The 23,273-nt window shown below is 39.1% G+C and overlaps 2 protein-coding genes across 2 annotated transcripts; both read right to left on the bottom strand.

Annotated features, from left to right (window-relative positions):
• Positions 1–1,920: 1,920 nt before the first annotated feature.
• Positions 1,921–12,719, bottom strand: LOC124000685 (activated RNA polymerase II transcriptional coactivator p15-like). Its single transcript, XM_046307247.1, has 5 exons — positions 12,495–12,719; positions 5,459–5,540; positions 5,056–5,184; positions 4,845–4,953; positions 1,921–2,087 (listed from the first exon to the last, which is right to left on the bottom strand). Exons 2-5 carry the CDS (start codon positions 5,537–5,539, stop codon positions 2,008–2,010), a joined length of 399 nt encoding a protein of 132 aa, XP_046163203.1. The 5' UTR covers position 5,540; positions 12,495–12,719; the 3' UTR covers positions 1,921–2,007.
• A 3,703-nt stretch (positions 12,720–16,422) lies between these two features.
• LOC123999931 (Golgi phosphoprotein 3) lies at positions 16,423–21,388 on the bottom strand. Its single transcript, XM_046305971.1, has 4 exons — positions 20,976–21,388; positions 20,533–20,664; positions 18,685–18,799; positions 16,423–18,466 (listed from the first exon to the last, which is right to left on the bottom strand). The coding sequence occupies exons 1-4, from the start codon at positions 21,177–21,179 to the stop codon at positions 18,042–18,044; spliced, it is 876 nt and encodes a 291-aa protein (XP_046161927.1). The 5' UTR covers positions 21,180–21,388; the 3' UTR covers positions 16,423–18,041.
• Positions 21,389–23,273: the final 1,885 nt, after the last annotated feature.

The raw sequence follows: 23,273 nt of genomic DNA on the forward strand, positions 1-23,273 counted from the left end.
TGTGATTACAGCTGTAAGTCACTTGGGGTATGTCTCTATCAGTTTTGCACATCGAGAGACTGACATTTTTTCCCATTCCTCCTTGCAAAACAGCTCGAGCTCAGTGAGGTTGGATGGAGAGCATTTGTGAACAGCAGTTTTCAGTTCTTTCCACAGATTCTCGATTGGATTCAGGTCTGGACTTTGACTTGTCCATTCTAACACCTGGATATGTTTATTTTTTAACCATTCCATTGTAGATTTTGCTTTATGTTTTGGATCATTGTCTTGTTGGAAGACAAATCTCCATCCCAGTCTCAGGTCTTTTGCAGACTCCATCAAGTTTTCTTCCAGAATGGTCCTGTATTTGGCTCCACCCATCTTCCCATCAATTTTAACCATCTTCCCTGTCCCTGCAGAAGAAAAGCAGGCCTAAACCATGATGCTGCCACCACCATGTTTGACAGTGGGGATGGTGTGTTCAGGGTGGTGAGCTGTGTTGCTTTTACACCAAACATTTTGCATTGTTGCCAAAAAGTTCAATTTTGGTTTCATCTGACCAGAGCACCTTCTTCCTCATGTTTGGTGTGTCTCCCAGATGGCTTGTGGCAAACTTTAAAACAACACTTTTTATGGATATCTTTAAGATATGGCTTTCTTCTTGCCACTCTTCCATAAAGGCCAGATTTGTGCAATATAGGACTGATTGTTGTCCTATGGACAGTCTCCCACCTCAGTTGTAGATCTCTGCAGTTCATCCAGAGTGATCATGGGCCTCCTCTCTGATCAGTCTTCTCCTTGTATGAGCTGAAAGTTTAGACGGACGGCCAGGTCTTGGTAGATTTGCAGTGGTCTGATACTCCTTCCATTCCATTTCAATATTATCGCTTGCACAGTGCTCCTCGGGATGTTTAAAGCATCCAAATGAGGCTTTAAACTTCTTCACAACAGTATCTCGGACCTGCCTGGTGTGTTCTTTGTTCTTCATGATGCTCTCTGCGCTTTTAACGGACCTCTGAGACTATCACAGTGCAGGTGCATTTATACGGACACTTGATTACACACAGGTGGATTGTATTTATCATTAGTCATTTAGGTCAACATTGGATCATTCAGAGATCCTCACTGAACTTCTGGAGAGAGTTTGCTGCACTGAAAGTAAAGGGGCTGAATAATTTTGCACGCTCAATTTTTCAGTTTTTGATTTGTTAAAAAAGTTTGAAATATCCAATAAATGTCGTTCCACTTCATGATTGTGTCCCACTTGTTGATTCTTCACAAATAAATATTTTTATATCTTTATGTTTGAAGCCTGAAATGTGGCAAAAGGTCGCAAAGTTCAAGGGGGCCAAATACTTTCGCAAGGCACTGTACATTAAGCATTTTACACACAAATGTTCTGTTACTAGCAACTATCGATTTCCTTAATTAACATTGTTTCTTGGGCTACGTATGTTAATGTTGGCTATTTTTATTGCTTTACTGGAATGCTTATCAGAGGTAGATAGGACAGTGATATGCATGTTTGAGTTGATAGTGTAGGGTGAACAGCACAGTGGGCTTCTGACTAGGGCAAACCACCTCAGTGCTCGTAATGTAACTCAGGTTCATAGGTTATTAGTGGTTAGTGATACTACTAATACAGAAATAAGCATACAATATGTTTTGTCCCTTTAAATGGCTTTTATTAATTACTTATTAGAGCAAACCCAATCTCTCTCTCACACACACACACACACACACACACACACACACACACACACACACACACACACACACACACACCTTTCACTACATCAGAATCACTCAAACATAACATATGTTGGGTTTTTCAAAACACAGCACAAATCAACAGAAACTTAGCTTAAAATATACACAATGTTCTCTTGGTAATTACTTTAAAAATGTTGGTCTCTTCCTTTAAAAACGTTTCACTAAGATTATATAAAAAAAAAGTTGTAAAGATAAGAACAAAAACAGAATGTAAGGTGGTGGATTGTAAATCCCAGGCAGCCAGAGGACTCCCTTCTATATAGCCTTCACAGCGTCATCTATCTCAGAGATCTGATCTTTTAGCTGGTTCCACTGTTCTGGGTTCAGTGAGATACCTGGGGACAGAGCAGAGACCAGTCAGAAAGTGGTTAGTAAACTGATCTAGTATCAGTGAAATACCTTGGGACATACCAGAGACAAGTTAGACAGAGGCAGGTCCACTGATCTAGGTTCAGTTATAGAATCTGGAGAGTAGCATCACTGGGCTTGATGTCAAACATGAAATCTGGGTAACCACTGTACAGTCGTGGCCAAAAGTTTTGAGAATGACACAAATGTTAATTTTCACAAAGTCTGCTGCCTCAGTTTGTATTATGACAATTTGCATATACTACAGAATGTTATGAAGAGTGATCAGATGAATTGCAAAGTCACTCTTTGCAATGCAAATGAACCGTATCCCCAAAAAACATTTCCACTGCATTTCAGCTTTGCCACAGAAGGACCTGCTGACATGTCAGTGATTCTCTCGTTAACAGGTGTGAGTGTTCACGAGGACAAGGCTGGAGATCACTCTGTCATGCTGATTGAGTTCAAATAACAGACTGGAAGCTTCAAAAGGAGGGTGGTGCTTGGAATTGTTTCTTGTTTCATTGTTCTTCCTCTGTTGACCATGGTTATCTGCAAGGAAACACGTGCCGTCATCATTGCTATGCACAAAAAGGGCTTCACAGTCAAGGATATTTCTGCCAGTAAGATGGCACCTAAATCAACCATTTATCGGATCATCAAGAACTTCAAGGAGAGCGGTTCAATGGTTGTGAAGAAGGCTTCAGGGCGCCCAAGAAAGTCCAGCAAGCGCCAGGACAGTCTCCTAAAGTTGATTCAGCTGTGGGATCGGGGCACCACCAGTACAGAACTTGCTCAGGAATGGCAGCAGGCAGGTGTGAATGAATGTGATCTCCAGCCTTGTCCTTGTCAACACTCACACCCATGTTAATGAGAGAATCACTGACAAGATGTCAGCTGGTCCTTCTGTGGCCGGGCTGAAATGCAGTGGAAATGTTTTTGGGGGATTCAGTACATTTGCATGGCAAAGTGAGACTTTGCAATTCATCTGATCACTCTTCATACATATCATTCTGGAGTATATGCAAATTGCCATCATATTTTTGGCCACGACTGTACAGCTCGGTCTATGAATTTGAGAGCTGTTACATTTCTCCAGCCCCATCACTAAGCTTTGTTTTTGTTTCAACTGCTGATTGCCCCTTTAGAAATTAAAGTATAAAATACCCATATTGAAATGTAACTTCACTTAATGAGTTTATAATAGACAGTCAATTAGTTCATACCTAGCAGTTTACAAATCATGAATGAAAAAATATATATCCTTGTTGGTTGAAGCACCAAAATGACGATAAAACTATTTTAACCAATGATTCATCAATCTATATGTTTGTATAGCAACAGCATGTCTGTTGGTTCAGGGGCCAGATGACTCATTTATAAAACACTATGTAAACACTAAATGTGCCCCAAAACATGTGCGCACCAGTTCATGCAAAAGTTGGCATTTCTAAAAACTGAACTTAACGTGAGAATGTGCTTATCCTCCCGTAAACTTTAGACCATGCGTACTGTACTGATAGTTTCTAGTGGTTGAAGTATTTCATTGCATGAAGGCAAAAGTAGCCTAGTAGCTTTGGGGAATATATGATGACACTCTTACTCATAACAACAGCTAGCTAAATATAACAACAAGATTAAATAAGTTACCATTTTTGAAAAGAACAAAAATCAATGTATTTAATCTTTGCCTTCTAAAATAATTAGAAATAGGCATCTATTTCCTATTATATATTTAAATTTCCACAATCGTTGCATTATAAATTCCTCACCTTTTCATACTTGCAAAATAGCCTATAGGCCTACAAGTTAGGATAGGCTAGAATTCATCCCATCTCTCATTTAATTGGACCTACTTCACAGTAGCAAATAGATATGCTATTTCAAGTATTTTGCTCTATGAGATCTGATCCGAAGAGCAGTTTAACAGTAGAACAGATGGTTCCTTTTCTCCATTGATTATTTGCAGGCTACATCTGAATACTGTAACATCAAATTTCTATATCATAACCATTGTGGAATTACATTCCTCACATTTTCTGGACATGATAAGTTAACATTCCCGAAGTAGCCATACACCAAATTACCATGCACCCCTCATTTAATTGGGCCTATTAGATAGGCAATTATAATTTCAAGTTTATGCTCTATGGATCTGCATGGTGGCGCAGTTTATAACATACAATAGAATTCACCGTGTGAACAGACAGTTGATATTTTATGTTGAAGTGTAGGCTACCAAAATAACCAGCAAAATGAGCAGTCCCTTGTTTACATAGTCATGATATCGAATCACGATATCGAATCAAAATCATTGATTTACTGATACTTCTTGTTGACCTTTATCAGCAGGCCTACACTGTAGTTTTCCTTTTTTCCTCCCAGAGTAGACAAGAATTTGCAGGCAGTGCTATTGCTATTTTCTTTAGATACTCTCTTGACCTGATTCCAATACTTCCAAAGCTATTCAGCAAATAAGGGTGTTATTGTCACAATAAAAGATGAATGATGGGTGTTTTTCAGTTAGAATTCTCATTCACGCACATAGTTTTATGACAAGTCTGACTTAGAACAGGAAACATGGATGTATGGTGTGATCCAAGTTAATAAATCTCAATATTTTTGAGCGTGCGCAGTCTTTTCAGACATGGCGCAGATATTTGGTGTTCAATTTACGCAACAGTTATAAATGAGGCCCCAGGGGCCCTGTAGTAGGTTTCACACCCCAATGACAGGTTTCTTACCTTTCCTGCCAGGCTTCATCTCCCCCTCCTGATCCATCCAGTACTCACGGATGTCGATCAGACATTTACCTTTGAATTCACGAACGCTCACATACCGCATCTTCCCAATCTAAAATAAAAAAAGTAACGTAGAGACAAAACCATATGGACATGCAGGTAATGTTGCATCTTTTGTACTGGGGATGGACTAACACTGTTGTTCACTGCTTACCTGGAACTTGTTGTCATCCTTGTCCTGGTTGAGACTTCCCTTGGAGGTTCCACCCGGCTTGGAACTCTCTCCCCCTTTCGGTTTCTTAGCTGCTGGTTTCTCTGGTGCTGCCTGCTTTCTCTTCTTAGACTACAACAGGGGTTCATTTCAATATGTCACAAATATGTATAAATATTTGTTTTGAAAGTGCAAAATTAACCTTCTGATAACAATATGGACATCAGCACCATAAATACTATATAAAAACACAGCTTCCATATTGAACCCATCTGAGCATTTTTAAATATTTGTGTCCTTTTTTAAATTTTATTGACTGAACTACAAAACAGTAACAAGAGTACTGTAGGCTGTCTTTACTCTATGGCTGTGTGAGGGGAGGGGGGGATAGAAGAGTCACATTTACCTTGGTCTCAGCTTCACTGTTGGAGTCACTGCCACTGCCACTGCCAGAGCTTGAGGACAGAACTTCCTTTGACTTGGGCATCCTGGAAAAGGAGGGATGCAATAGCTGAATAAATACCATCCTTCCATAGAACTTCATACAATGTTTTCAAATAAATCTACACTACAATCTGCATGATTTTGTTCAATCATAGTGTTTTGTCTCCCGAGTGTCGCAGGATTCTAAGGCACTGCATCTCAGTGCTAGAGGCGTCACTACAGACCCTGGTTCAATTCCAGGCTGTATCACAAGCAGCAGTGATCGGGAGTCCCATAGGGCGGTGCACAATTGGCCCAGCGTCATCCAGGTTAGGGGAGGGTTTGGCTGGGTAGGCCGTCATTGCAAATAAGAATTTGTTCTTAACTGACGTGCCTAAATAAATGAAGCTACAAAGTAAAACTTTAAATGTTTGACATTGGCCAGCAGCTGGCGCTATTATTCATTTTATGTTTGTCATCTGTGTCCAACTGGAAAGTATGCAGCCAGCTATACACTCGTGTTCCCTGGCGACCGACTCGTACAAAAACCATCCTCCATTTATGTTGCAAGGTGCGTCGGTTTCCTTCTTAACTAGCTTTAACGGCGAGCCGCCGGGGAGAGAAAAAAAACCTGGGAAAATATACTTAAGTTGAGGACTACGGTCCAAACACTTAAAAAGACACACCCTGCCTTATGCACTTTGGGGAAATGATTTGCAAACTTCCCTTGCTTGGATACGTAAGCCCCTCAGCCCATGTTTTTAGTCGGCTTTGCGAGTATATAATTATGTTCACTCCTGGCCTGAAACTTCCCATAATTCAATTTGCGAAGACTGTACATCCGCTAAGAAAAGTATGAGAAAACTTAACGTCAATGGAGATGTCAACATACAAGTGGAAGTAAAAATGAATGCAAATAAGTTTGAAATTTTTCTAACGTTACTACGTAAAGAGTAAATATATTTTTGTTTGGTTATCTTTTGGAAATTTTAGAAATAAAATATTTTCATTCTTCAGAAGTTCCAGCTAAGCAGGCTAACGTTAGTTCGCTAAATCATTAGTTTGTGAGCTATTATATATTAAATATAAGTAGACAGTCACTCAATTGACTGTGGCGCATATAAAGCACCCACAAATTAAAACACAATCATAGCGGGATGAACGAGTGACGAATTTCCGGCCAAGGGTGATCCATTTAAAAAAAAAAAATCCTTCCTTCCTTAATTTGTTTTAATTAACAACTAATCAAAACAGGAAGTACATGTGGGAACACAAGTCTATATAAATAATATAGAAAAAGGACAATTGGGCTAGGGGGTACAATATCATATTACACAAGGACCTTAAGGGACATACATACTTATTATTCTAACAGATTTTTTGTTAGTAGAGTATTTAATAGTCTTAATATACAGTTCAATTTATTTTTGTAAGGTAAGAAAAGGTGGTGTTTTGTTTGTAAATTTACATTTGTGAATATGAAATTTGGACAAAAGTATAATTAAATTAATTACACAAAACAATTTCAGCTTATTTCTATCGTAGGTAAAGAATCTAAGCAGTACATCTCTCCACAATAGTGTAAGATCTTCATAAAAAAATGTTTCAATTATAAATCTACTGATGTCTTGCCACAGTTCTTACATGAATACAATGCCAAAAAAAGATGCAACACTGTTTCTGGGTGGTCATTACAAAAGGAGCAATTTGAGTTGCTGTTTTCCTTAAACTTCTTCATATAGTGGTTGGCAGGATAATATTTATGAATAATTTTAAAGGAAACTTCCTTAATTTTGTTAACAAGTAGGTGTGTGTGTGGCAACATCCAAACTTTTTTCCAAAAGATATCAATAAATCCATTCCAATAAGGTATGACATAAGGTATAGATACAAACCTTGTTTCAGCAGGATATTGTATCACTCTGTTGTTGAATGGACCAATAGAGAAACAAATATTTCCTACTGATGAGTCAACAGGGTCAACGGAAGGTAGGCTCTGAGGGTCAGGTCTTTCCTACTGATGAGTCAACAGGGTCAACAGAAGGTAGGCTCTGAGGGTCAGGTCTTTCCTACTGATGAGTCAACAGGGTCAACAGAAGGTAGGCTCTGAGGGCCAGGTCTTTCCTACTGATGAGTCAACAGGGTCAATAGAAGGTAGGCTCTGAGGGTCTTGACACATTCCTGAATAATAAAGCAACACCTGAGGGAATGGCATCTAAAACAATTACAAATCCTTACAGAGACCTTGTAAAGTGGTAAGAATTCCTTATAATTGAGTGAAAGACCCTCTGCATTTACCAGTTGGCTCACCAATAGGATATTATTTCGGAACCAATATTCTAAAAACAAAAGAAGTATTTTTTATACAATATATCCCGATTATTCCATATATAATATCTGTGTTGAGAAAAGTTATGCTTAGAAATTAAGGACCATGACAAGAAACCCTGCCGAAGAAAAGCAGAAAGTTTCACTGGAACTTTGTCAATATTATAATTGCAAACCAAGATGAAGATAAGGCCATCAAAAGTAGAGAAGACATGATGAGGAATAAAATTCCACATAGAAGTGAGTCTTCTTAGGAATTGTTTTATTCAATTGATCTTAACTATTATTTAAGGTAGTAAAGTCCAGAAAATGTTAGACGTGTTCATTACAACAGTTTCCCTAATGTAATGGGTATGGTTTCTCCACAGAAAGTTGAAAAGCATCTGGGCTATCTCCTTGCTTATTTTACCGTCAAGATAAAAAGATAGAGTGCCATGTTGGTCTAGAGATTCCTAATAACCAAGGCTGAAGGTCTCTTCCTTTTAAAGATAATTCCCTCTGTAGCCATTGGTTTAGCTTCTTCTGGGTTTAAAAAAAAATAAGAGGGTTAAAATGTAGTAAGCCTCTAGACTTCTGATCCTTTGTAATGGTTATGCCTAAATACGTCAGTTCTTCTTTTAGTGGAATACCATAATATGAAGGTGTCAGTCTTTGACACCTATGAGTTCACATGTATTAATGTTATGATATGGACCAGACACTTTGGAAAAGGATTGTAATCACATTGATCGATATGGGAATTTGGTTTGAGTCTTTCAGAAAAAGTGTAGTATCAGCCAGCTGGCTTATAATAATTTATTAACCAGCTATGGAAATACCATGTACAGGACCGTTATTTAAAGAATTTGTAAGAAGTTGGGTGATTAATAAAAACAGGTACAGAGAGATAGGACAACTTTGCCTAATTCCTCTCTTGAACTCAAATCTAGGTGAGGTGCCATATTTCAATTCGATAGAGCTGTTACCATTTGTATAGAGAGTCTTAATAGACTATTAAAAAAAATACCCAAAGCCAAGTCTCTCAAGGGAGTGGAAGAGGAACGGATGCTGTGTCAAATGCTTTATAAAAATCTAAAAAATTATATAAAGCTATCCTCAGTTATTAGGTCAGAGTAGTCAAGTATGTCTAATACTAGTCTGATATTGTTAGAAATATGTATGTTCCTCATAAAGCCAGACCGTTTCATCAATGATTGCATCCAGGACTTAGTAAGTAAGGCTAATATCTTATAGTCATTATTATGAAGACAAATTGGACACCAGTTATTGATGAGCAGCACTTTTTTTAGGCTTAGGTATCAGTGTTATTAACCCCCGATTCATTGTAGGAGGGCGAACATTGTTTTTAATACTCTAAAAAGACTTCAAATAGGAAGGGAGCTACTTGTTCAGAAAATAATTAGTAAAATTCTGATGTAATTCCATCAACACCTGGTTATTTATTGTATTTTAAAGGTTTTATAGATTCCATAATCTCTTCAACTTTGATGGGTTCATCACACTGTTTAGATCCTATGTCACTGAGAGTGAACATTATTCAGTGAGTCAAAAAAACATATGTGGATTCCTGACAGTACGTAGAGCTATACAATTTTCTGTAAAAACTGCTACAGTATTTAGCAATTCATTTTTTGGTCATCTGTAATAACATCATCAATGTTTAAGTTATGGATAGTGTTATTTGTAGAGTGACATTTCTCAAGTCTAAAGAAACAGGATCAAATCGGTTCTCCCTCCTCAATCCATTTTTCCTAGATCTAATAAAGGCCCCTTCTGCTTTTAATCTATTTATATTATCCAGTTTATTTTGTAACTTAATCAGTTCCATCTTCTCCTCCCCCGAAAGGCTGACTGGGGACCTCTGAGAAAGGGAAGTTATCTTAATGACCTTTTCCTCCTCAGCTCTTCTGGTCTCACTACCATATTTTCTAAAGGTATTTGGACACCTCAAATTTTAAGAGCTCCCAGTTTTTGCAATAAGATTTTTCTTCACAAGCCCTTTCCCAAAAGTGTGAAAGCAGATCTTTAACCTCAAAACGTAACTATATCATTATTTAATAACGAGCCATTTAGCTTCCAGTATGATGCTCTACCAAGGTTGGTATCAGGGGTAAAAATTCTGAAATCAATGTAAATAGCCCTGTGGTCTGTGAGGAGAGTAGTACAAATATTTGTAGTAACACACTCCCCATCAATACATTTGGATATAAGACAAACATCTATTCTGGATTGTCTGGAACCGGTTTGGTTATTCCAAGTGAATAATCTGTCGGCCGGAAAACGCTCTCTCCATATATCAGTAAAATCAAACTTTTCCATAAAAAGTATTAAACCCAAATTCTAATTGCTTGGCCTACCTGGGGGCCATCTATCAGTTGAATTATCTATAGTAATTAGTAGTAGTTAAGTAGTAGTTAAAGTCCCCTCCTATCAATAATAACGAATTGGGAAATTTAGATAACCAATGAAGTATATGTTTCTCTATAGATTCAAGCAACTCATCATTCTAATGTTTGGTGTTGTACCCAAAGTTTACAGTAATGAGTGTAATGTCATTGTAACTGATCAAAAGACAAATAAAGTGACCAAAGGGGTCACATTCCAAGTGTAGAATATTACCACCAAAGGTATTTTTCATTGTAGTGACACCGGCGGAGCGTTCAGAGCCATGGGAAAGCCAGATATCGTTGCCCTACTGTGACCCCCAGAAGTTGGCATCAGCCGAAATTGAGTGAGAATCTTGAAAAAAAGCAGAAATCTGTTCGAAATTGTTCAGCAAATAAAAATAAGGCCTTGCGCTTCACATTGTTTTGTAACCCACTAACATTAAGAGAAACTATAGACAAAGACAAAACAACAAAGATTATATAAAAGTAAACTGTAGTAGGATGAGTCAAACGTAGGAGCAGTGAACGTAAGTGATAAGGAACCGAGATCGTCACCATTTAAGTCAATTTAAAGTGAAAATAGCTTATTCCATAAACTCTGAGCTAGATGTTATCCGGCTTTTGAAATTCAACTCAACAGAATATTATGTTCAAGACCAAACCAAGGGTTCTTTGTAGTAAGAGAGACTAAAAACCCTCTTTAGTCTAATCAGGAACTATTCTGAGAAATAAAATTCAAAATAATAATTTTAATAAAAGGGTACCTGCTATTTTAAGAGCATATGAAAACAGATTTTTTTAATTCACATGTTCCTAAGACCTTTTTCACTTGGAAATAAGTATTAATAACTAAAGTGTCCACTTAATTTGAGGGCTGAGTGGGTAGGGTGTGTCTTTTAAGGGTTTGGACTGCAACAACTGTCATAATAAAACACAATTTCCCAAAACCGACGCCCTTGCAGGCTGAATGGAGGATGTTTAATGTACGAGCCGGTCGCCGGGGGTCATGAGTGTATAGCAGGCTGCGTACATTCCAGTTGGAAGCAGATGGCAAACGACGTATAAGGAATAATAACGCCATCTACCGGCCGGTTGGGATACCTCATACTGTAGACATCTTGGGTTGATAATATGCAGATATCTATAACATTTCCACTGAACATTTTCCAGCCTAGAAAAATAGCTACACTATAAAACATTTTACAGACAATTTTTATGCCAGTAAAGTCAACTGTATAAAAATAAATCACGACAGCTGTCATGTAAACAGGAAGTTTCGGCACTATTTTATAAATGCCGACGGATCATTTGTTGGTTCAAAATGGTGGGATGTTTAAATGCTGGTCAAATTAATTATGCCAGAAATGGCGCTGGAAACGCCTTTATGCGCAAATATTGATACAACAACCATCATATCAAAGTAAATTTGGAGTCACGAGTTTATATGGTGTTCCTCCCACTACAACTTGGGAAACCATTCCGTTTATTAGGCTACAGATTAAATAAATTATGAATTTGACTTGGTGAAAATCCACGGTGATCTTGACGCTGCTTTTCCCAAAAATATCGAGTGTCCTATTCTGGTGACATGATCGATGCTTAACAGCCATTTGACAAATAAATAAAAATCTCGCTCTTATCCATAATAATCAGGGGTTCCCAAATGTTTTCACTCGGACCCCCCTTCCAGCGCGCGTACGCACAAGCACTGTTCATGACACAAATTGTTCACACCCCTCTTGTTGGTGGGGAGAATATTGCAGGTTTATAGCTTCGTTCTTGCAATTCTACAAATTGTCATGTGGTGCGAAGAAAATTTTGCCTAGCTACCGTTTCCTCAAATAAGAAGTGAACCTGTATTAAATAACTACTGGTATTGGTGGTGGTTGTTTGAATTATGAGAAGGTGAAAATAATACAGGCAAATAATATACTGTTTTTAAAGCAATAAAACCAGTATATTATTTGCCAATATTATTTTCACCTTATCCAAAAGTTGTTCACGTGATCATCGAATATGCAAATGAGTCATTGTTCTGTTCTGTTCACTATTTTCATTCGCAATATAGGACTGTTTCGCTCGAATTATTGCACAGCTCGTTGCGTTATTATAGTACACATATTTTCTAGATAGGTAGGCCTGAGTTAACCAAAAATGCAAAATGTATCACGATCAAATCAATCGAGCATGCAACAGCAGCGTCCTTGCAGCACGTTACAATGTTGCATATAACGATAGCTGTGCACAGGGGTTCGTTCGCTCTAGGGATTAAATCTAAATAGCAACAATAGCTACAGTACTTACGTGCAATGTTTCACTGTATGAGCTCGAGTGTAGTGTTCGCGGATGCTGTGTGTGAAGGCGGTAGATACAGGCCTGCAAAATGTCTACCCTAGTGGTTCGAGGTTTACCAGATCTTGATTCGAAATGAACTGGATGAAGTACTTTCACCACAAGGCTGTTCTACTGTTCCGGTGATCTAGAAGTCAGTCGCGCGAGTTTGCTTCAGGTTCGTTGCACCCGGACGTACCGTTTATATTGAATTGTGGGAAATTATGTTCTCTTTCTGTGCTTCTGGTCACAGTTAGTAGGCTGTGTTAACAATTTTAAAGCGGCAATCTGCGATTTAAAGCAACACCGCGCCGCTGTTTAGGTAAATAGCTGAGGGATGTTTCTAGAGAAATGTATAACCAGTAACCACTCAAATTCATTGACAGCTATGGATGCAAGGACTTACTTACCATACACAATATACAAATTATAGTATATACCATGTTTTGAGGCTATACAATGTTTGTTTACAATTGCATTTTTTGCAAACATTGGAGTAAAACAAGATAATATGTTGGTTTCTGATAGGGTACGACAGTTCATGAGGCATTTATAAGTTAAATTCTTCAAAAAAATCTATGGGTTATATTGTATATTGTTATATTGCTCGATATACAATTCCCACAACTGGGGTAACCCTATTCGCGTGATGCGCAGGATGTTTGCCTTTCACACCAGTGACTCAGGTTTGCTTCCCTGCCGTTTGCCCGTTTCCTACAATATAATTAATTTAAAAGTCCAAAAAGGGAAGGTGCAAATGCATATTGCCCCCTTTAAAAGCCACATTTACAGTCTTTATGCTATTAAATCAAATACATGCATACAGAAAGCATTTGTATTGATAGTAAATTTGACAACAGTTCTGAAGAAAAAAATGCATACATTTTAGCGATCACTAACATATCAAAAGAATGTATTATATCAATGCTTGTAAGAGTTGTTTTAGGTTCTGTGAATTAGGCCTAGACACAGTGTATTATCTGATAGGTCTATATCCAACTAATTTCCTTTGCATCAGGTCAACATTAAGGGTTCATTTATCTTTTGGTTCATTATACAGCTTAAGGTTCCATTTTTGGAAGAAAGGATGTTATTGTTGAGAGTAGGTTAAAGGTGACAAGAGATTTGTAAACAGAAGCATACAATTGCTCCACATTGTGAGGCCCTAATATGAAAACATCCTATAAAATCTTCCTTGGCACAATGTTAAGTACGGGTCAAAGTACGTTGGTAACCTTAGGGGGAGAGAACATAACATTTGTGTTTTATAATTCCGTTTACAAGTTCCTTGTAATATGTCATTCTGAGCCTCCGGGTTCAACCAAGGGTCATATTCACCAGGCACCAAACGGAAAGGAAAATGGAATGAAACTTGGAGGGACTACCTGAACTTGTCCAATAAGAAACCATTTTTTCATTTTCCTTCCCAAAACGTTTTGCTATAGGGTGCACTAATAAATTGGACCCAAGAGTCAGCTGACAGCAGGTGCACTCACAGCAGAACTGTACAGTACTGGCCCACATCTGTTAGGCACACCCAGGACAAGCCACAACATGTTAGTCACCACTGTTGTAGCTATTATGGCCAGGGATATAAGGATAATCAGGACAGGAGGGAAATTATCTTCAAATCAGATCTGAATCTGGTGCAGATACAGGACTTTGACACATATTAGAAATGATTTGTTAACCCATGAAAGTTAGCACAAAGTACCCTAACATTAACCTCCAGAAAGGTCAAACTCAATATAGTAAGGTCAACTGATGCTCTGTAATGTTCATTATAGGGTCAACAATTATTCCTCAAATGCACCTGCATTTCTTAGAAACACTTGCCATGTTGCACAATCAATCTATATGTATTAATTGTCATTTGTCACTTCATCAATTGATGTATGTTTCAATCACAGGTTAACTGTTGGCAGATGTTCCTGTCCTGTGTTCTAATTATGAACTCCCGATTGTACTTTGAGCAAACCAATACATTTTTATGACTGGTTTATGTAAGTGTGCAAGCTCTCTCCCAATCCAAAAAATATCAAATAACATGTGTCCTAAGCCAGCATAGTATTGATTGCAGGTGTAGTGTACACTTAACATATCTGTACCCATAGCGTCACCTATCACACACTTTATGGACTGTTGCTTGATGCTGTGCAAAGTGCACTGGGCCAATTAACTTTCAAATGGAGGCCAAGAGAATATCCCTAATTGATATGTTCTATTATTATAAGGATATAACTGTCTAGTAATTTATGCATCAATACCTCAGATATTTATGAGGATCTTTTTATTCCACAAAATAGTATAAATAGTGTTATTATCTCTGGTCCTTATGAACCTTAACTTGGGTCTTTGGGCACCCATTGTCAGTGAGGCCCAGTGAGGGCCAAAAATTAGTTTTGGGATGTATGCCTTTTTTCTAGGCCCACCCCACAAATAACCAATTATATAATATGTATTTCTAAAAATAGAATATACTGTATGTATGTATGTAGCCTAAGCAATAGCTTTAGGATGTGGTGAGTCAGTGGTAACCGTTGACTGAAGTTCACTGTACAAATGGAATAACAATAGCACAATTTGATTCCATGCAAACAAGGACATATCACTGTGTTCCTTCCAAGGGAATTAGCCTACAATGATAAAACAGCTGCCTATCTGATTTCTGTTCAATCTGTAAGGACATGTCTAACAACATAGGTTTGAAAATTACTGTAAAAACAGCAGGAGATTGGGAGGCGGGACTAGCACAGGTGGGATCCACAACTTACATCACCATCATTAAGGCTATATAATGGAGTGAACTTCTGACATTAGCAGAAGACTCTCACTGACTGACAAGCCATACACAGCTGAACACGTTTGGATACTGAAGTCTACTCTGTACCACAAGTACAAACAGAACTCTTGAAGAGCTCAACAAAGAAACAGAAAGCAAGCGCAAATCAACATGACTGGACAAGGTAATTACGTAACAGCTCATTTGATAGTTTTGTTAAAATTGCTATTGAATTTAGCAATTTGCTATTGAATTTAAATGAGACATTGTACTATGTTTAATTGCTTGACTAAACTATGACTTTCTCTTCTCTCCAGATCTAACTGCCATTCTGGACTGTGCGCATCAGCTGCGTAAAGTTGGAGACGTCCTCGCTAGTGACACCCTGGACTGGAGATCCAAATTATTGGAAATATTGACAAAACATTACAAGAATATAATCAAAGTTAAGTGAGGGAGTTCAACCCACTCAGTGAAGATCACAGAAACAAGAAGATAGTATTCTATCTCAGTCCCGCCTGGTCGTTCAGAGGTGCATTTGCAGCCACCTGAGATGGAAGTCAAGAGGACAGTCTGCCTGGACCTGCCCCACAATCCAATATTCAATGGCAAAGTGTCCAGTGCTCACCCCCCCACCATGTCAATGGAGAGTGAAAAGGATCAGTAACATTGTGTAATGGCAAAACCAGTGGACCTCTGCTGGTTTGTTGTTGGGACATTTGGTAGCCGATGGGCAGCCATTCACATGGACGTCAAACACCAACATCGGAACCAGAGCTGACAGGACCGATCCTACAAGAAAGTACGATGACAAAGGAGGATTATCAGTTGTTGGGGACATGTTTTGGATCATGGACACATGACTTCTAAGTGCTTTGATGCCTTATGTGAGGCTTACATTCATTTTTGTTTTAAAGAATTGTGCCTTGAGCGATTAAAAGTTTTCAAAATCTGCAATATTTTGAAATGATTTGTATTGGTTGTTCAATAATGTCACAGGCAGATAGTAGGCCGTTTCAGCCAAGTGGTGTGTATGATATAGAAATAATCAAATTCATCTTCATCGGGGAATTGTGATGCAAAAAGGCAGATAAGAATGACAGGAGAGCTACACAGTGCTATATTCAGGCACTTAAAATATCCTTTATTGTGTAGTAAAAAAAAACCTACAGAAGTATAGAGAACACCCTTTCATTTATTACGCTGTACATTCATTTATCAAACTCTACATAATCAGTTTCTCCATACCATATAATCATCATCCCCATCCGATCCCTACACTTTACAGCCTCCAGGTGAGTCAAATGCTCAAGGTAGAAGTTACCCCTAACCACAGGTCTAGGATCAGATAACCCTACCGCCTGTCCTAACGTTAACCATTACGGGGATCAAATGGTACCTGACCCCGTCTCAATGGTTGGGGGCAACTCCTACTCACCGAGTCCATGAACAGTACAACCAACAGACAGGCATAGAAGAGGAAAGAAAAAGCCCAAACCATTGATGACGACCAACTAAATCTGAATGAAATGTGAATTATATTAAAGCAATAAAAATGTATCAATGGAAAATAAAATACATATGGCATAAAATCAAAAGCGTTAAGATTATACTGCCAGATAGGGACACTTTAAGCCATAGAAAATACAATTAGCCTGATTTAGGAGAAGCTTCCACTCCTATCCAGTCATATTTTTCAATACACTAACTAAAGGACAAAGATATTTGTCCGATTTGAGAGAATTTCTTTCTTGAGACTGTACCTCTTCAAAATATGACTTTGCACACATGAACACCCGAAACCAGTTTGCCTGTTAAGGAGACATGCAATGTCTAGATATCTGCAATATGATGATAAGAGTTGCAGAGACTAATCTGAAACCGATGGCATTCACAAGCTACAACACTTTAGTACATGGAGAGGGACAGGAAGGAAAACTGAACAGGAATAAAGTTTGTATTGTTTGGTGCCCTGAACAAAATAAATGGTGCTTGGAATAAAACGTTACAATATTTTTTCTGTTAGTTTTTTTTATACAAATATTAAACCCTTCCAGATCCCTTGTTGAATGTGCAAAATGGTTTGGAGATGGTTAACATTTATTAGCAAGATAAAACGACACGATGTCTATAGGTCATGTCTAAGAGCTTGTGTAGAATGCACCCTCCTCAAAGTGACTAACGCAAAGAACAAATAATGTTCTGTACGATCATATCAGGTCCTCTGGTAGGTCATAGGTCATCATATTAGGTCCTCTGGTAGGTCATCATATCAGGTCAGATGATCATGGTGGTAGGTCTGGACCATTGTGGTCAAGCAAGGCCTAGCAGTTTTAAAGTCCCTTCTAAATGGAAGAACAGAGACCTGTGTGGGTGCCAGCTACTGACACAAGTGCTCAAGGTTACACAAGGTCTCACAGTGAACAGAAAGGTCACGTGCCAAATGGCACCCGATTCACTATATAGTGCACTACTTTTGACCAGAGCCATATAGGTAATAGGGTGCCATTTGGGAGACACCCACAGGGTACTGGATGTCAACCAACTGGCCAGGTAGAGGACAGGACAGTGACTCAGAGGTCAGGGGTAACTGCCCTGTCTCAATACAGAGGGAGAGCCGCCCTCTGTGATCTTAATCATCTCTGCCATCTCCATCATCATATCAGAACATGAGAGTTCTGAGCCCCACAGGCCTGTAGTGTTTTTTAAAGTTCCGTCTGTTTGTTTCCGGTAGGTCTTCATTTGGTGAAGGCGGCCACCACGGCCCACAGCAGCTCGTTGGCGCTGGCCTTGGTGCTCTCTGCCTCTGGCTCCAGGTCCAGCAGCAGACGTACCCTCTTCATGGCCAGGTCATACTGTTCGTCCAGCAATGGGGCGAAGGCGTTCTCCAGCACATCTGAAGAGTGGGCCAGGAAGATCAGGGCCAGCACACGCTTGTCGAAGCGCCCCGGGTCATTCACCCACTTGTCCAAGACGGACTCCTGGACTTTCTTGACCAGCCGCTGTTTAATGGTGTCGTTGGTCAGTGGGTGTGTGGTCATGTCAAAGAGGAGGAAGTTCTGTTTCTCCGTGGTCAGAACACCCTTTTCCACAAGATTTTTGGCAAGGCGCTCACGGACATTCCTCAGCTGGTAGTGCAGCTTCAATGGGTTCCACGTCTCACCTGAACATCAAGTCAAAATCGTAAATGGCCTATATTATATATAAAACAAAGATATTTTGTTTAAAATGGACTGGGTATGGGAGAGGGAAAGGAGGGGGCACAGTGAGAGCACCTGTCAAATGTATTGAATCAAATCTACATGAGAATGAAGAAAGCCAGTAAAATAAACAGATTTAAGAGAACAGGAAAAGGACAGGGAGTAATCCATTTCTGCTCACCGCTCAGCAGCTCTATCCAGCTCTGAACTGTCTCTGGGGGCTGGGTCTCTTTGATATGCTTCAGGGCCTCGTCCAGCAACACGTCTCCTGTAGGAGCGTCCGACTTACAGATCACCTGACCAAAAATAAACCCGTTTTAAAAAGGTCACAAACACACATAGGTTTACACTGCTAGTGTTGGCATACACTGCTAGTCCTCCAAACATTGCAACACGCAAAACACACGTCAGACAACCTCGTCAGCATAAACACACAGAAGGCCAAGGCTGCGTTGCCCGGCTCAGATGTCATCGACTGCAGTCGGGCACCAGACTGCTATAACATATCATGTGATTAGCTGATCCTTAAAATACCCATTCAGACATTGTATGATTTGACATGCATCAGCAACGACTCAGAGCTGCCAATCAAAGCTCGGACATTCCATCAATTGGCATGTTCGAATTGGTATTTTGGACTCTAACCCCTCCCACTCCAGATGAGTGTTGTTATTGTCTAGGTTTAGATGCACTATTGTAAAGTGACTGTTCCACTGGATGTCATAAGGTGAATGCACCAATTTGTAAGTCGCTCTGGATAAGAGCGTCTGCTAAATGACTTAAATGTAAATGTAAATTATGACAAAACAAGTATCAATACGGACATGAGGAATTTGCCGGAAACAATGTAATTTTCTGTAATCGGAGAAAGCCAAAAGCCAGAATTTCTCATATCACTCAAGCCATGCCAAATACTGCCTCAACAGGCTGATTCTGCTGTCAGTAAAGACACGGACATGATTGGATTAGAAAAGGTGTTTTCCCAGACAGATACGTCTCTTGCACAAACTCTACGACTCCCACTCAAAACTCTCTCCAAACATTGTGAATCAAAATCCATAGATTGATTGATAGCTAGAAGCGGCTAGCTATCTAGTTATATTTTCAGTTGACTTTTGAGGCCATATCATGGAAGTTCTTGCTATTGGTTATTACTTTATCCGTCAACTCAATTGCATTGGTAAAGCTGCTCTCCCGCCCCTTAATTCCCCAGATACACACGCAAGGCTCCCCTTACACTCACTCACCTTAGGAATCAACTCACCAGTCCAAACTGTTTGGACTAGAGAATCACAATCCATAGCTAGTCATTGTTGTTCTAGCTATCAATTTCGTTTAACTTTATACCACCGTATGGTTGTTTTTCTAAGTCTACTTGGTGTTGTTTTGTGGGCTTCTTTGTCTGTCTGCATAGGCTATTCCATTGCTGAAGACATTTGTCATCATGCAGTGAGCTATGCCAGTGCATGCTTGTTATTATTTCCCCCAGACATGTTTTTTGAGCAACAGATCATTAGAAAATAAAATTACAAAATGTAAATAGCTCATTTTGATTGTAGAAATGTGACAAAGGCTACAAGTTGGGATAAGTTTTGCTCCTCTCGAAAGTGAAATGTAGCCTAGGCTTCTAGGACGAGCAAACTAAATTGTAAGAAATAAATGCAGGAAGCAGTAGCCAGCCATGATGCATTATTTATGAACCTATTTTGTTGATAATTAGGACTATGAAAGTCAGTCATGTGCCTTTCAGATGTCGGGATCGTGAATGATGTGTGAATGATTGAAGGAACATCAGAAGCGCTCTGAGCATTTTCCGATCGTGAGTAAATCCAATTACCAGTATCCTATTAAGTGGTAAACGGATAAGATTACAAATATGACGAGTTCGGGACAGCCCTATTATCATCGTCAGGTGAAGACGGAAGTCCGGCTCTTGTGTGTTTTAATATAAGGTTTCAAACATGTGTGTTTTAATATAAGGTTTCAAACATGTGTTTTAATATAAGGTTTCAAACTTGTGAGTGCTCACCTTTCTGGCCAACAGACTTTTCCTCCTCATGCCACAAGCCTCTAGCTGCAGTCTTCCTCTCAAAGCCAGTTCAATGACCATACACCCTCGAAGACCAGAAGAAATGCAGTCATTCCAGAAGGAAGTGTATCCCTGTTGGAAAACATTGTAATGAGTCCGTATTGCTTCACAGGGTTAGCGACACTTCCTGGATAAATAAAACAGACATACAAGTGACACGCCACAAAGTGACACGTTTGATAACCTTCAGGTTGTAATGTTGAATATTACATGAAAATACAGCTAGTAATGTTAGTTAACTACCTAAATGTAGGAATAGCACATTATTATGTTAGCTAACTAGTTAACGTTAGCTGGTTAGAACGTAAACAAACCAGCTAACTTTAGCAAGCTAACTCAGCTCGCTAGCACAACAGGCTAACGACAATAGCTAGCTAACATACCTCTCGATCCTTCAATCCCAACAGCAACACTTCTTCCATCAACGTCAGTCGAGTTTCTTTGGAGTCTCCCTTCTCGTCCTCTTCCTCTTGGCGTGGCTCGTAGTCCTCATCCTCGGACCCCCTCTCCTTGTCGGCAGCTGCATTACGAGAGGCCTCGGTCCTCCTCTGCACCAGGCCCGAACTTCGCTGTGTTAGGGAAGTCATCTGGATGCACGTCCAAACAACAGATAAATACAAATTTCTGTACCTCAAGATGGTTTTAGGGTTTCCGATGCATAAATGAACACGGCTGTCGTAAACTGTGGTGTAGATCAAGTGAATATTCGAATAAATACAGCAGCAAACCTGCAACAGATTCCTACTTTGATTACTTTCAACTTCCTGAACCAATATGGCGACAAGTGATGACGTCCGATGAGGATGCGCGCGCTCGCTCGCTCTTCTCTATTCTCTCTCAATTTCAATTTAAGGGGCTTTATTGGCTTGGGAAACATATGTTTACATTGCCAAGCAAGTGAAATAGATAATAAACAAAAGTGAAATAAACAATACCAAATGAATAGTAAACATTACACTCACAGAAGTTCCAAAATAATAAAGACATTTGAAATGTCATATTATTTCTATATACACTTTTGTAATGATGTGAAAATAGTTCAAGTACAAAAGGGAAAATAAATAAACATAAATATAGGTTGTATTTACAATGGTGTTTGTTCTTCACTGGTTGCCCTTGTTTTGCGGCAACAGGTCACACATCTTGCTGCTGTGATTGCACACTGTGCTATTTCACCCAATAGATATGGGAGTTTATCAACAATGGATTTGTTTTTGAATTATTTGAGGATCTGCGTAATATGAGGGAAATATGTGTATCTGACATGGTAATGCATTTGGCAGGAGGTTAGGAAGTGCAGCTCAGTTTCCACCTCATTCTGTGGGCAGTGTACACATAGCCTGTCTTCTCTTGAGAGCCAGGTCTGCCTTTGGTGGCCTTTCTCAATAGCAAGACTATGCTCACTGATTCTGTACATAGTCAAATATTTCCTTAATTTTGGGTCAAATTGTGTTGCTGTCCTGGGGGGGGGGGTGTTTTTGTTTGTGAACAGATCCCCAGGACTAGACTGCTTAGGGGGCTCTTCTCCATGTGAATTTCTCTGTAAGTGATGGCTTTGTTATGGAAGGTTTGGGAATCGCTTCATTTTAGGTGGTTGTAGAATTTAACTGCTCTTTTCTGGATTTTGATAATTAGCGGGTATCGGCCTAATTCTGCTCTGCATACATTACTTGGTGTTTTACATTGCACACAGAGGATGTTTGTGCAGAATTCTGCATGCAGAGTCTCAATTTGGTGTTTGTGCCATACTTTGAATTCTTGGTTCAAACATAGGTTAATGCTCCTCTTCATTCTCTTTCTACACCCACATACATTAATTTCTTTTAATTTCTTCCTAGATCTATTTTTAAATGTTTAATTTAACCTTTATTTAACCAGGTAGGAAAGTTGAGAACAAGTTCTCATTTACAATTGCGACCTGGCCAAGATAAAGCAAAGCAGTTCGACACATACAACGACACAGAGTTACACATGGAGTAAAACAAACATACAGTCAATAATACAGTATAAACAAGTCTATATACGATGTGCGCAAATGAGGTGAGATAAGGGAGGTAAAGGCAAAAAAAGGCCATGGTGGCAAAGTAAATACAATATAGCAGTAAAACACTGGAATGGTAGATTTGCAGTGGAAGAATGTGCAAAGTAGAAATAAAAATAATGGGGTGTAAAGGAGCAAAATAAATAAATAAATACAGTAGGGAAAGAGGTAGTTGTTTGGGCTAAATTATAGGTGGGCTATGTACAGGTGCAGTAATCTGTGAGCTGCTCTGACAGTTGGTGCTTAAAGCTAGTGAGGGAGATAAGTGTTTCCAGTTTCAGAGATTTTTGTAGTTCGTTCCAGTCATTGGCAGCAGAGAACTGGAAGGAGAGGCGGCCAAAGAAAGAATTGGTTTTGGGGGTGACCAGAGAGATATACCTGCTACATAACCCCTTCCTAAAGAACAAACATTATTTAACACTACTAGAAAGACAGGGTAGAATTCTGTTTGTTATAATTCTACGTTAAATGTATACATAATTTAGTCATTATTCATTTAAAAAATCCCATAACACATAAAGTATGGGGATTCTATTGGGGGGATATACAGTTGAAGTCGGAAGTATACACACAGTCATTAAAACTAGATTTTAAACCTCTCCACAACAAACTATAGTTTTGTGCATGACACAAGGAATGT

The sequence above is a fragment of the Oncorhynchus gorbuscha genome, linkage group LG16 (genome assembly GCF_021184085.1).
Source record: "Oncorhynchus gorbuscha isolate QuinsamMale2020 ecotype Even-year linkage group LG16, OgorEven_v1.0, whole genome shotgun sequence".
Classification (NCBI taxonomy): Eukaryota; Metazoa; Chordata; class Actinopteri; order Salmoniformes; family Salmonidae; genus Oncorhynchus; species Oncorhynchus gorbuscha.